Consider the following 14,566-nt stretch of genomic DNA (forward strand, 5'->3'; position numbering starts at 1 on the left):
AGATCAATATAGATAGTGTGGCTTGGGTTGAGAAGATGATGAATAATTGCAATATGAGGTATATCCTTGTTGAGCACAAAGAAGCCGTTATCAGGCACACCGAATGGATCGATAATACCAAGGTTGCTAACAAAGATCTCAGGGAGCCCCATCATCTTGATGAACTATTCCTCTATGCTCTTACTTCCATCCACAACAGATTCTTTGAAGAGGAATGCATTGCCCATGACTATCGCAGACTTTTCGTTATCAAGTAAGTATCTATTTTCAAAATAAGTACATCATTAAAATGATAGGGAGAGTGAAAATAAGGCAACCTTGTGCTATTCCTCTCCCAAGGTTACACATAGTCCGAAATAGGTCAAGTCATGTAGTTCTTCAGTATTGAAAGTGCCGTACATTTCAAGTACTGGTCAGTGTGGTCGCTTCCCTAGAAGTCTAGCGATAAATAATAAATAAATAAATATTTTATTGGTCATAAATATTACAATAATACATGGACCATTGTCAGACAACATAAAACAATGAAAGGTTCACAACAAAACTTAAAGCTGTTAGTAAAAAATATACTAAATGTTAGGATGTAGTAGGCTACAGCATTGTAACACCTAACTCCAGTCAACCTCAAAATATTCACCTATAGTGTACAAGCACTTAGCAAGTAATACTTCTTTTAAAACCCGCTTAAATTTATTGAGTGGCAGCTGCTTTAGATGGTCGGGAGTATGATTGTATAACTTGACTGACATATAATATACATTGTTTTGTGATTTTGTGTGTGAGTATTGTTGAACTCTCAGTTCATGACTGTTTCTTGTATTAAAGTGGTGGAAGGTACTGTCTCTTTTATATCTATTCAAATTACTATGCACATAACATAATACATATAGGACATATAATGATGGTACAGTTAATATCCGAAGGCTGACAAAAAGCGGCTTACAGTGTGTTTTAGATGGCATATTGGAAATTATTCTTACTGTCTTTTTTTGGAGGATAAATATTGATTTGGATTTCACACTGTTCCCCCAAAGAGTTATGCCATACATTAAAAAACTTTGGATGTGTGCAAAATAATCATTGAGTAGAGCAGATGAATTAACAGTTGCACTGAGTCTTCGTAACATGTACATGCCCTTGGCCAACCTGCCACATATATAATCTAGGTGAGCATTCCATGACAAACATTGGTCTAAGTGAAGACCCAAAAATTTAAGGGAAGGCTCATTTGAATTTCTATTAAAACTGAAATTGATGTCAGTGGTTTTATTTTTATTGAGAGATAGATTGTTTGCGCCACCAATCATTAATAACTGTGTTACTTCTTTCAAGTTCTAAATCTAGATCAGGCTTGGAGGCGCAGTTTATTTTCAATCCCAAGTCATCTGCAAACAAACAACAGGACCCTTTGCCTCCCACCACATGGGACTCAAATATTATTTTTTTATGATGAGTTTTGTCACTTAGTTCTTGACACTTCAAATAATTTCTATTTCTGTAAGCATATACAGAGTGAGAGGGGAAGATGTGTGAGAGAGACATCACTACCACGCCAGCCACTCTATCACCATTAATAGGGGTTGAGGGTCATGTAATATCTCGAGACCTCTAACAACAATGGAGTGAGTGACTGCATGTCTGGCCAGAACTAAACAATTTCAATTTATTAGAATGAATATTATTCTGATATAAAATCAATTTTCGCTGTAGTTAATTGAATAAAAATAAAAATATCTATACATTTCCTGCCTCCTTGCAACTGTAATGAGTCGGACAGAATTTGTAGAGCTGTCCTACTATTCAATAGACAAAAATAATTTTAAATTAATCGAATGACTGACTAGCTCGGCTAAGAATGGCCACTAAACGACAGGGCAAGTGTATCAAGCATTTGTGGACGGACATGTCTTCGAACGATAATAAAATTGAGTTTCTGTGTTCAGAAGACCAAACTAAGTATGGCTTTCAAAATATTCCCAGGAATAAATCTGAAGGTAGTTTTTGCGTTTTCAAGTCATATCCCAGCTGTTTAAAAATGAAAAATGTCAAGATAGTAGTTTTTGTGTTTTCAAGTCATATCCCAGGTGTTTAAAAATGAAAAATGTCAAGAATAATTGATTCACAGGTTCAGTTGAGGGCCTAGAGGGTGAGAAAATTTTTTCAAGACTCCCTAAAATAACTCCTAAAACCGACCACATTCATCCAGTGGTATTTGATGATCTCAAGAAAAATATATGGTTGAAATTTAATAGGCCTTAACAGGAGAGAAAATAATAAAAGTTTTAGTCGAGCTAGTTTGAAATTAGTTTTGTAAATTGAGTAGTAGCAAAGTTGTTGACAACTCTACTAATTCGGTTTGAATGGTTGTTCAACTCATCACAGTTGAAAAATTCTCAAAATCTAGTTAGAGAATGAAGCTACTCTTCAAAATCTTACATTTAAACAAATTCTCAAATCCTCAGATAGATAATAAAGACACTCTTCAAAGCGTTTGACCCAGGCAAAGAGGTTAATAAATGTGTTTATTCTGCTTCAATAAACTATAACAAAAATCGAGTTAATATTGGAATACTATTCATTCTAGTAAATTTCAATTGTTTAGTTCTACTAGCCCATCTGACATGCCCAAAGACTTTGACAGAAATGTTTGTAATCTATTGCAATTTGGGAAAATCCTAATAAATTTTTATAATTTTTCGCTATATTTTAGCTTCCAAGATGAGAATGAAATGAGCTTCAAATACACAAACTTGGTTCCATTCAAGAGATACTGCATCAACAATAACGGAGATGACACCGACCATTACCGACAATTGATTCAAGATTTATCTGTAAGAATTCGCTCAACAGAGTCCGTACTGTAAAAAATGTTACCTTGGTTCCTATCTGTGTTTTAAACCCATCATAGAATAGTGAAGGTAGAATAGCTCTTCCACAATAATATCTCTCTAGTTCTTTCAAAACTTACTGTACCTTCCAAATAATTAGTATAGTATTGATGTTGAAGAGTCCTATACAGTAGCATATGCCTTCCTAGAGGATCATAATGGTTCGAGGATCAAGGCTACATTATGCTTGTATAGGACATTATTTATTGATGTTAGAATTTTTAATAGTTTTGTATAATATAGATTAGTAGAACTGTTCCATATTTAATGGGCATTATTGCATCCGTCTCAACTTCAAGATTTTAACAAGTACAATAATATTCATTCTTGATAATCAGAATCTACAAAACATTTTGGAGAATTGGCCTACTGATACTTTTCTTTAGATCTAGACTGTTTTGCACTTTTTCACTTGTGAATGGGTCCAATCACTTGGAAATTTATCATATTATCTTGTTAGGAAATCCATAGTCCTAATTAGAAAACCATTCCAGACTAGATTATTAGACTGCGTGTGAATGTTTGGTGATTCTCCCAATAAACTCTATTTTATAAGTAGCCTATATCTATTTTAAATAGTAGGCTACAAGATAAACTTTCTATTTTTCACTTCCAGGTTCTTTTGATGAGCTATTTTGAAGAATTAGATTAATTTATATACAATAACTCATAACTCATGTTATAAATTTGTTCTATCAAATGATTGTTTTGTCAATTATATGAACAATATTAGTATTATATTGCAATCCCACTTTTGTGATACAATTTGCAATATTGTTTTTTATAATACTTTATTTTATAATAGACTGTATTTTATAATATTTTGATCCCACTCAAATCTAGGATAATTTCACAAACATTTTATATAATTTTTCTAAGATTTATGTTTCCGTACAAGTTATATTAACTGATAAATGTGTTTTCGTTCTATACTAACATTATAATTTTCATAACTGCTGCTCAAAGGAACCGTTCATAATTTTAAAATTTCGGAGATCAGGGTAGTGATAATTTGAGCTTAGAATTATTTTTATAGTTGTCATCAAGATATTAACGTATTTATAAATTATAATAATTTTCCATGAGGGCCTCGAAAAAATGTTTTGCTGCATAATTCATGCCTCACATTTGATTCAAAATTTTAAATGTGATAATATTATAATACCAACTGTGTACAGCCGGACTAAGATACGGTATGATTTTTGAATGCACGATTTTTTTCAGTTCTTATAAATTCTATTAGATTAAACATATCTTGGCAAACAGTTGATGTGTATCTGCACAAATCATGTGTTTGTCAAGTTCCGTTCTATCTGATAGAATTCATAATGATGGCAAAAATCGAACTCCAAGTGTGTGTAAGTGGCAGACCGGTTAAGATTATTACATTATTTTTAACATAACATTCGTCGTTTCTACAAAAATTTAGTTTGATTTTCTGCCAAGTTGTATTCCATGTGAAGCTCTGGAGATGAAATTTGTATATTTTTTGTCAAAATTCTATCATCTCTGGAGATGGCATTTACAATAATGGTCTTGAAGGTTATACTTGATTTCTTCTCCCACAAATAAATTTCTGACCCAAATTAAGGGAATTTTCATTCCGAAAACATCTTAGTATGCAACCATTTAAGTCATTATCTCCAAAGTAAATGGTAAAGAATTAATGAATAGCTAAAATAAGTTCCCTCTTTTCATAGTTCTATATAATATCCCAGTGATAACACTACTGACCAATATGCGATTGATTTTCAACCTGTTATACAGTTTTAATATATTTTATTGTGACTTGGCCTTTGCGACCATGTCTTTTGCAACTATAACTCGAGAAAAGAAAACATTTGCAACCAACTCTGGGGTGATTGGCATACAATATTCGATCCTTTCGATTATTGTTGAAATGGAATCATTTCCAGAATAATTCCAAGTACTGAGTATCAAACAATCGTGTTTTATTACATACATAGGTTATTTTGTGCCTCCCATTTGCTGCTCAATTTTATATAAATTTTGAATAATAGTCGTATCATATCCGTGAAATTGAATGAAAACAAAAGAATCAAAGAACAATGTCCAACCACATGTTGGAGACACCTGATTCTACCTGAGAAGATCCATCCTAACTTATGTCGGAACCCTTTAGTTTCAAACGTTATTGGTCGCAAAGACCCTGGCACCCACTTTATTGAATAGTAAGCAACAACATTGAAACAGCTCAACATCAAACCTTTTTTATAAAAGCATGATTTAATCATTGTTGATATTATTAAGCACCTATAACAATAACCATTCTATACTATACATAAGCTCAAAACATTTTTTCACATATAAAATGTATTAAACCGTGATTTAATTATTAATTATTTTTGATATTATTAAGCACCTATAACAATAGACCATTCTATACTATACATAAGCTCAAACCCGTTAAACATCAGAACATTTATAAATCGTTATTTAATTATTAAATTGTTTATATTAATGATTGTTATTATTGTAATTATTCTACAACTTTGAAATAGTAATCTAATTTCAGTGATTCGCTACAGATTTTTCAGGGTGGTGATTTTTATAATTGTTGCTTTTAATTTTCAGGATTGTGATTTTTTTTAATTGTTAGGTACGTTCAAGTTTTGTAGTGAGTATTACATAGATTTAAAATGCTATTTAAATTTCAGTGATTTGCAACTGATTCATCGTTATATTATTTCTACATAGCTTCAAGCTTCATAAAGTTTGCAATATTTTATGAGAAGCAATAATTTTAGTATGCTTACAGTACTTGTTGATTATATTAAATATTTGTCCAATCCTCAACTTAGGTTCATGATGTAGGAATGTCTTGTCTTTCATCAAGCTGTTATATTTGATAGTTTTCACTCAAGATTGTTGTTCCTGTTACATATTCCAATTATTGGAAAGCCTGACAAAGCAATTTTGTTAAAGCATAATATTTTTGTATATAATATGATTTTGAATTAAACCTTTATTCATAGATGTAGCCTATATATTTTTTTAATGTTAGGATATCGTGTTATATTTATATTTGATGATTTTCACTAAAGATTTTTGTAACTATTCCATATTTCGAAAGCCCTTTAATCCAATAAAGCAATTTAACTTTGTTAAAGCATGTTCTATTTCTATAATGTCATAAATTAAACCTTTATTCATATAGTTGTAGCCCATATATTTTTTTAATGTTAGGATATCGTGTTACCTATATTTATATTTGATGATTTCCACTAAAGATTTTTGTAACTATTCCATATTTCGAAAGCCCTTTAATCCAATAAAGCAATTTAACTTTGTTAAAGCATGATCTATTTCTATAATGTCATAAATTAAACCTTTATTCATATAGTTGTAGCCCATATATTTTTTTAATGTTGGAATATCTTGTTATAATTGATCACTCAAGATTTTTGTAACTATTCTATGTTTGGAAAACCCTTTAATTCAACAAAGCAATCCAATTTTGTTAAAGCATGTTCTATCTCTATAAAGTCATATGATTTTAATTTAAACCTCTATTCATAGTTGTAGCCTATATATTTTTTTAATGTTAAGATATCGTGTTACCTATATTTATATTTGATGATTTCCACAAAATTTTTGAAACTATTCCATATTTCGAAAGCCCTTTAATCCAATAAAGCAATTTAACTTTGTTAAAGCATGATCTATTTCTATAATGTCATAAATTAAACCTTTATTCATAGCTGTAGCCCATATATTTTTTTAATGTTGGAATATCTTGTTATAATTAATCACTCAAGATTTTTGTAACTATTCTATGTTTGGAAAACCTTTTAATTCAACAAAGCAATTTAATTTTGTTAAAACATGATCTATTTCTTTAGAGTCATATGATTGTAATTTGAACCTTTATTCATAGTTGTATATTTATATTTGATGATTTTCACTAAAGATTTTTGTAACTATTGCATATTTCGAAAGCCCCTCAATCTAATAAAGCAATTTAACTCTGTTAAAGCATGATCTATTTCTATATTGTCATATAATTGTAAACTAAACCTTTATTCATAGTTGTAGCCCATAGATTTTTTTAATGTTAGAATATCTTGTTATAATGGATCACTCAAGATTTTTATAACTATTCTATGTTTGGAAAACCCTTTAATTCAACAAAGCAATTTAATTTTGTTAAAACACGATCTATTTCTATAAAGTCATAGATTTTAAATAAAACCTTTATTCATAGCTGTAGCCCATATATATTTTTTAATGTTAGAATATCTTGTTAGAATTGTTCACTCAAGATTTTTGTAACTAATTTCACAGTTGGAAAGTCTTTTAATCTGAAAAAGCAATTAAATTTTCTTAAAGCATGATATATTTCTATAAAGTCATATAATTGTAAATTAAACCTTTATTCATAGTTGTAGCTTATATATTTTTTATGTTAGAGACTCTTGTTAGAGTTTATTGAAGAGTTTTCACTCAAAATTGTTGTAACTGTTCCACAGTTGGAAAGTCTATTAATCTGAAAAAAAATAATTACATTTTCTTAAAGCATACGATCTATTTGTATAAAAACATATAATTGTAAATTAAACCTTTATTCATAGTTGTAGCCTGTATATTTTTTAATGTTAGAGACTCTTGTTAGAGAGTTTGGGAGTTTTCACTCAAGATTTTTGTAACTAATTCCACAGTTGGAAAGTCTTTTAATCTGAAAAAGCAAACATTTTCTTAAAGCATTATCTATTTCTATAACAATAATAATAATAATATCGTGTTACCTGGCTGACTCAGGTCTGGTGTCAGAGTTTTCAGGTCGCAACTGATCAATTTCAGGGCCTCTGACATGACCTAACGACTGCTTTTTAGGCAGCCGGGACCGACGGCTAATTTCTATAAAGTCATATTGTAAATTAAACCTCTATTCATAGTTGTAGCCTGTAAGTATTTGAGAGTTTTCACTAAAAATTGTTGTAACTGTTCCATATGGTAGTTGAAAAGCAATTTTGTAAATGAATGGTCTGTTTGTAATGTCATATGTTTGTGAATTGAACCTTCATTCATTGTTGCATTGTTGTGTATTTTTTTAAGTATCTTTGAACCTACTTACCTTTTTTAGAGTAATAATTTCTACAGAGAAAAGTATGGGAACATCTTTCGTATGACAACCGTTTTTCTCAAAACTGGAAAGTCATCTTCATTTTAAATTCTCAATTGGGAACTAAAATCGACACTTGTTATTACTTTTTATTGCTCAATTTAAGCGAAATAAAATATAGGTAATATATTCAATGGGAGACAGCACCTATTTCCAACCCATATAGAAAATTATGATGATGATAATAATTGTTTGTATTTTCTAACCAGTCAAGTTTGAGTTGAGTTTTATTGCAACCAGTCGTTTGCAATATTCCAGTGAGACAAACAAGTATTGGCTCAACTCACACCTACGTGACTCAGGTCGAGAAGAGACTCGACTCTAGTCGAGAGCATGTGTTTCCAAATGGTGACACTCACACCAGTCGATTCTAGTCTCCGCGACAGTCACCATTTGGAAACATGCTCTCGACTAGAGTCGAGTCTCTTCTCGACCTGAGTCGCGTAAGTGTGAATTGAGCCGTAGTGTTTCAAACAACCGGCTCAACTATGTACGAGAAAAATTGGGAATCAATTTTAAATCATAACAGTGGTTATATGTTATGGTCAATACAAACATTTTGATTTGGCTCAAATCAGTCAATACAAAACTTCATGGTCTTTCATTCATTAAATTATTGTCTAATTGGAATGAATTTTGGAGTTCTAGATCTAAAATACAATAAAGGAAAGAATTGGCTTATACACGTACGCGATAGGAAACTCATGAATGACGCATCATCCATCACGTCTGAACTACTGGACTGATAAACTTTAAATTTTGCATATAGCTTCTTAATTAATCTAGGATGGTTGTAGGCCTATTTTAAATTCTTCAATTCTTCAATACCTGCTAGTTTGGCATAAAGTAGAGGCCCAAGTGTAGGCAAAAGTGTATCGTGTCTTTATAGTGAGGTCCACGTTTTGATCAAGTTTGCTACTGTTGCTATCCTTGTCTATCATTCGACAAGCAGATAGCGCTATCCTTCTCTAGCTCTGCAACTTACCGAATCGTTTTTCACCAATGTAGAAATATAATTAACAAAATATTTAAAACATATAAGAAAAAATATATTTCTTGGCGCATAAAAAATATAATTGACTATTTTAAACACTAATGAACAACTACATCAGATATAGGCTACTAGTATCAGCTATCCTCTATGGAAGGCAGAGAATCGACAACGCTGTTCTCTTATCCTTCTCTGCCATTATAATTCATCAGCTATCAGCTGTTATTGTTATTCAACACATTACCAAGTAGAGTGTCATTTTGCCTGCAAAGATGGAAACTAACCGAATCTTTCATAGGTCAGATACGTCTGTACATTCGAAAACCTGAACGTTAGTAGCTGTGGCTTCGACGTAGGCCCCAACTATACTGGCATCTCAGACGCGCTGAATTTTTTCGCTCATCAACTGGATGCATTGTTTCTTATGTGGTAAACTAAACAAGCGTCATGCATTCTGAAATTTAGCGCGTCTAATGGCCAGACCATACTAAGCGTTTTTCAGACGGCGTATTTAGAGTCGGCTGGGCAGGAGGCTCTCCGATTGGCGCCTGAATAATATAGTCTAGACACTAGACCAGGGGTCTTCAGCCTTTTTTATCCAATGGCCACATTGTTAATTCTTGGGAGGCTAAGAGGGCCAAAAACAAGGATGTACGTGGAATTTTGACTTGTGGGGACACACACGACGGGGGATTTGGGGGGGGTGTACAATTATTATATAATATGAGGGGTTTCAAGTAATGTTTAAGTAGGAAGAAAAAAACAATTAATTTCATTTTAATACAAAGTCCAATTTATTGAGTGTAAAAAGCTCATAAGAAAACTTGACAATGCATGAGTTTATAAAACGTTACCATGCTAAAAGAGAATACGGTACTCATTTTTAGTGAGAATTTGTTTTCCACTTGAATTATCCGCCCATTTAGGATCAAACTTTGTGGTTCCGATCATTAAAATTGATTTCAAATGTTCATCTGACAAGGTATTTGGATTTAACAAACTTCATTTTTGAAAATGTCTGCTCACACTTGTAGGTAGATACAAAAAGAGAAAACATAGCTCGAGCATAGTTTTTTATATTTGTTAAGTCTTTCAGATGAACTTAACTTAAGTCTTTTTCTGGGAGAGAACTGTAAAATGGAAGTAGGTTACCTTCTTTGTAGCGTTCAAACAGGGACACGTACAGTCCATGCAGACCATTTGCTAATATCTCACAATGGTTGATCGCTACTTGTTTACAGCTAATTTTACACTTATTAAGAAATGGAGTGGCTAGTAAAAGAAGAGTACTGAACTCACAGTTGTTGTCAAAAATGTGTATAAATATATATTTTAAAAAATCTGTTGCAATAACTCTCGGCGGGCCGGACAAAATCCATCGGCGGGCCGGATGTGGCCCGCGGGCCGTAGGTTGGAGATCCCTGCACTAGACTATAGAATACAAGACATTTGTATAGTCGGGTCCATGGGTCTGGAGTAGGTGAAACCCTACTGTAGCCTATAGCCTACTATAGCTGTAGCCTACAGGTGAACAGAGTGTACCTACTGCGCATATCAGATTGGCGCGTAGTTTGAGGTTAGGTTTTTTGTCAACAACTTTTTGTTATTTAGTTCTTCGCTGCTCTATTTGAGGTCAACTTATTTTAGTATCATTTGTAGTCATCATGACAAAGATGTCTGTACAAAAGGCTTCAAATGAAAAACAGCTGTTTACAACATGAAATAAACAACCAATTACAATAAATGAATCACTAGAAAATTACAAATCATAAAGATACAAACATAATTTAACCCCAAATAAAGCAGCGAAGAAAAAATAAACAAATAAAAGTCAAAGACACAAAAACCTAACCTCAAAATTTTTTCGCTTGAAGCCTTTCGCTGAAGACACAAAATCTTGAACAGAAAATGTTTGACAGACCTGCAATATCGTTGAAGGCCAACTTTAGGACCAGAACAATGAGGAAATCCATTATGAGAAATCAGACACACAGGCAAACATCCTGAATTTTAAAAAATATTATGTCGATTTATTTTTATCTAATCAGTAGTGTAGCCTTATTTATTCAATTCAAATATAAATTCTAATCTCCTAAACTAAACTCATTTCGAACTGGGTAGAAAACTACAGGATTACTAACTACAGAACATTACTTCAATATGCAGATCACAGTATGTTGTTATTGTTAGTTTTGCAGTTATCTTTTGATGCAGGCCTAAATAATAAAGGCCAAGCTACACAAGGCGTTTTTTCAGTCGGTACGACAGGAAACGAAACATATTGGGTTGGCGTAAGTGTCCTGTCCTGTCATGCCGACTCATAAAATGCCTTGTATGGCTAAGCCCTAAGAAAGTTGAATAAACACCTCGAAAGTAAAAAATAAAAATGATCAATTTTGTGGTAGCTTGGAATTATGTATAGGATTATCCATCATGGGCCTATTACATGATAAAATACTTGTCAAATACAAACTAATAATACCAGTAATCAGCTGGTTATTAGAATAAGAAAGTATTAATCTATTAGCTTGCATTTTATCATGCAACAGGGCCCTGAATGAATACTAATATATTCGAGAAGGTTGGAAATGAATAGAATAGATTACTAGAAAATATTTTAATAATATTCAAATACAGTTTAGATAAATTTATAATGTAACACTTGCTCCCTTTATTCGATCACAGTCTTTCTTAACAAAAACAAATTTATAATCTTTCAAAATATAAATTTTACATCACTTAATGTTATTATTATTCATACAATGTAATTAGGAAAAAGTAATTTATTTACCTGTTCTGACATGGATAAATTCATCTTTTTAAACAGAAGAAACTTTCAAACGTTCAAGATTTTTTCGAAACCGATAAGCTTCATTAATTTATGCAATTCTAATTTAGGGCTGGTAAATCAACTTCTAATTATTTTAATTTAAAATGTTCATTAAACATTCGATTTAGCTGGTAATTGGTGTGTTTGAAGAAAACTAAAACTATGCTATATTCTATATAACGTCGTTAAAGGATTTGGTCGAATACACAAAGACAAATAAAAATATTGATATTATAATATTATTATTAAAGGTGGGAGCAGGCTTGAATCAATTATTCAAATTGGAAGGAAGAAATTGAATAGTGATAGTTTTAAACCAGCAACCAGTCATGTGTTGGGGATCCCCAGGGATCTGCACTTGGGCCACATTTCTTTCAATTTCAATAGATCATTGGGCCTGTGTTTTATCAGCACTATTGATTGGAATATAATGCGAATGAGAGGATTAAATACTATTATTTTTTATCGTAAAAACGTCCAAGTATTTCATAAAATGGCAAAAGTTCAAATTTTCACCCTACTTCGGCGTACTATATTTTCTAAGTACCTTATCAATATTTTAGCGATAGCTGCGTCATGAGAGAGAGAAAAGATAATTGAGAATAACTGTTTGAGACTTGACAAGATAAACGATATACAAGGTCAACAATTTCAGCGATGTGAAATGGCATACCGGTATACAATATTAGAAATGAATACCTAATTTGAAATTTCAGTTACAAAAATACAACTACTCTTAGGGAAGACTTGGATATCTTGGATGTGAAATGGTTCATAAAATTAGAAATGAATACTTCTTAACTTGAAATTTTAGTTACAAAAATACAACTTCTCTCAAGGAAGACTTTGATATCTTGAAGAAAAACAGCTAGTAAAAATGCTATTCAATAAGGAATATATCAATCGTTTGACTGATACTCTTGAGACTAAAAGCTCGGAACTCCATTAAATCCCTAAACTATTTGATCACAATTTACTATCTATTTCAGTCCAACACAACTAACTTCGGGTAACAAAATATAAATCAAATACAATTTGTCTAATTCAGTCTACTTAAAAACTATAAATATTGAGACTGTTCAATAAATATAATATATTATGAAAATTCAATGAGAATGAATTGTCATAAAAGCAGTAGAATATCACAAATAATGTTGCTGCTTTCTGAAAGGAGTTTGTGGCTGTCTTGGCTGCATATGTTGTTGAGTTTGTTTCTGATTGATTTGCTGTTGTTGCTTCTGCTGTTGATGCATTTGCTGTGGCTGCTGCTGGTGCATTTGCTGTTGTTGCTTCTGCTGTGGCTGCTGCTGATGCATTTGCTGTTGTTGATGCATTTGCTGTTGTTGAAGCATTTGTTGTTTTTGATGCTTTTGCTGTGGCTGCTGTTGATGCATTTGCTGTTGTTGCTGATGCATTTGTTGTTGTTGATGCATTTGCTGTTGTTGCTGATGCATTTGTTGTTGTTGATGCATTTGCTGTTGATGCATTTTCTGTTGCTGTTGATGATGCATTTGCTGTTGTTGCATTTGCTGTTGTTGAATCGGTATTTGCTGAATAGGCATACTAGGACCAGCTGTATTTGAAGAAGATGCAGCTGAAAAATAGGAAACTTCATTGTAGATTTTTTTTTGAATTTTGTATATATACAGAATGTTGTCAATTTGAAAGGAATATTTATACATTAATTTTGTTAAGGCAAGACGGGTTTTCTGATGTGTTGCAAAAATGTCTGTAGAATTATTAAATTTAGAAAAAATTGATATGACCTTCGCAGTCTAGTAAACTGCTAAATTAATGCAATTAGCTTAATGACTTGACTGAGAAGTAATCATCTCAATATTAGTTTTTAGATTTTAATTAGCATTTGAATAATTGCAATATCTCAGTAATTTCCATCCATTATTAACGGTTGTAACTTTTTCTGGATGATGCCCACATAAGTATTAACTTGTGCTTTAATATGAGAAGAGATGATGAAATTCATGCGTTTGGCGGGATTCTAACCCATGACTTCTCCAGCAAAGCCAACATATAATTATTATAACATTTCCTCCACCAAATTATTTTAAAAAATTGTGTATAATAATAATCTATCAGAAATAGCACCGTATCTGACTGGGCCATTGTGGTCTGTAGGCCTAATTTACCAATTTGACATCAAATTCAGTCATTTCATTTATACAATAAGTAAATTATCAAAATGATAGGGAGAGGAAAAATAAGGTAACCTTGTGCTATTCCTCTCCCAAATTTAGATAACACATTGTCCGAAATAGATTAAGTCTTGTAGTTCTTCAATTCACAACATTTTCAGTCCTCAAGTATTTACACAAAGTAGATTTTAAAATTTAGATGCTTCAAAACTAAACAGAAGAAATATTTCACATTATTATAACTAAAATAGGAAATATTCACATATTAAAAATTTAATTTTGAAGAATTACCGAAAAACAAACTTAATTCTAAAAGCACAGCTGAAATTGGTAGAGAATAGTCACCAGAGCATTGATTTTATACGAATATAACAACTAACCTGAATATATTGGCTCGTTGACAGGAACAGGAACGCCTTTCCGTCGATGGAGAGCTTGAAGAGCTGCTTTCATCAGTTTTGATGAGCTTCCATCTGAAATGAATGTTGGCAAGAAATGTATCATTGATAATAAAAACTAAATCAATCATAATCTCATCGAAATATCAATAAAATAAAATTA

At 31.8% G+C, this 14,566-nt stretch overlaps 2 protein-coding genes across 4 annotated transcripts in view; one reads left to right on the forward strand and one right to left on the reverse strand.

The window, feature by feature from the left end:
- LOC111043981 overlaps nt 1–7,944 on the forward strand; it is a 44,251-nt gene extending 36,307 nt beyond the window's left edge. For 2 of the 3 annotated variants that reach the window (XM_039442246.1, XM_022329030.2), the window contains 2 exons: nt 1–253; nt 2,711–7,942. The exon at nt 1–253 is cut by the window's left edge and continues 34 nt beyond it. In XM_039442246.1, the coding sequence (XP_039298180.1) occupies nt 1–253; nt 2,711–2,864 (407 nt within the window). In that variant the 3' untranslated portion in view covers nt 2,865–7,942. Of the gene's footprint in view, nt 254–2,710 lie in introns of all 3 variants that reach the window. The other variant, XM_039442245.1, reaches the window with a different exon arrangement.
- A 3,680-nt stretch (nt 7,945–11,624) lies between these two features.
- Nucleotides 11,625–14,566, reverse strand: part of LOC111043628 — a 28,665-nt gene continuing 25,723 nt past the window's right edge. Inside the window, exons 10-11 of the mRNA XM_022328631.2 lie at nt 14,386–14,478; nt 11,625–13,446 (exon numbers count right to left, since the gene is read on the reverse strand). Coding sequence (XP_022184323.2) covers nt 12,995–13,446; nt 14,386–14,478 — 545 coding nt within the window. The 3' untranslated portion in view covers nt 11,625–12,994. The remainder of the gene's footprint in view (nt 13,447–14,385; nt 14,479–14,566) is intronic.

Source organism: Nilaparvata lugens, chromosome X (genome assembly GCF_014356525.2).
Source record: "Nilaparvata lugens isolate BPH chromosome X, ASM1435652v1, whole genome shotgun sequence".
NCBI classification, from domain to species: Eukaryota; Metazoa; Arthropoda; class Insecta; order Hemiptera; family Delphacidae; genus Nilaparvata; species Nilaparvata lugens.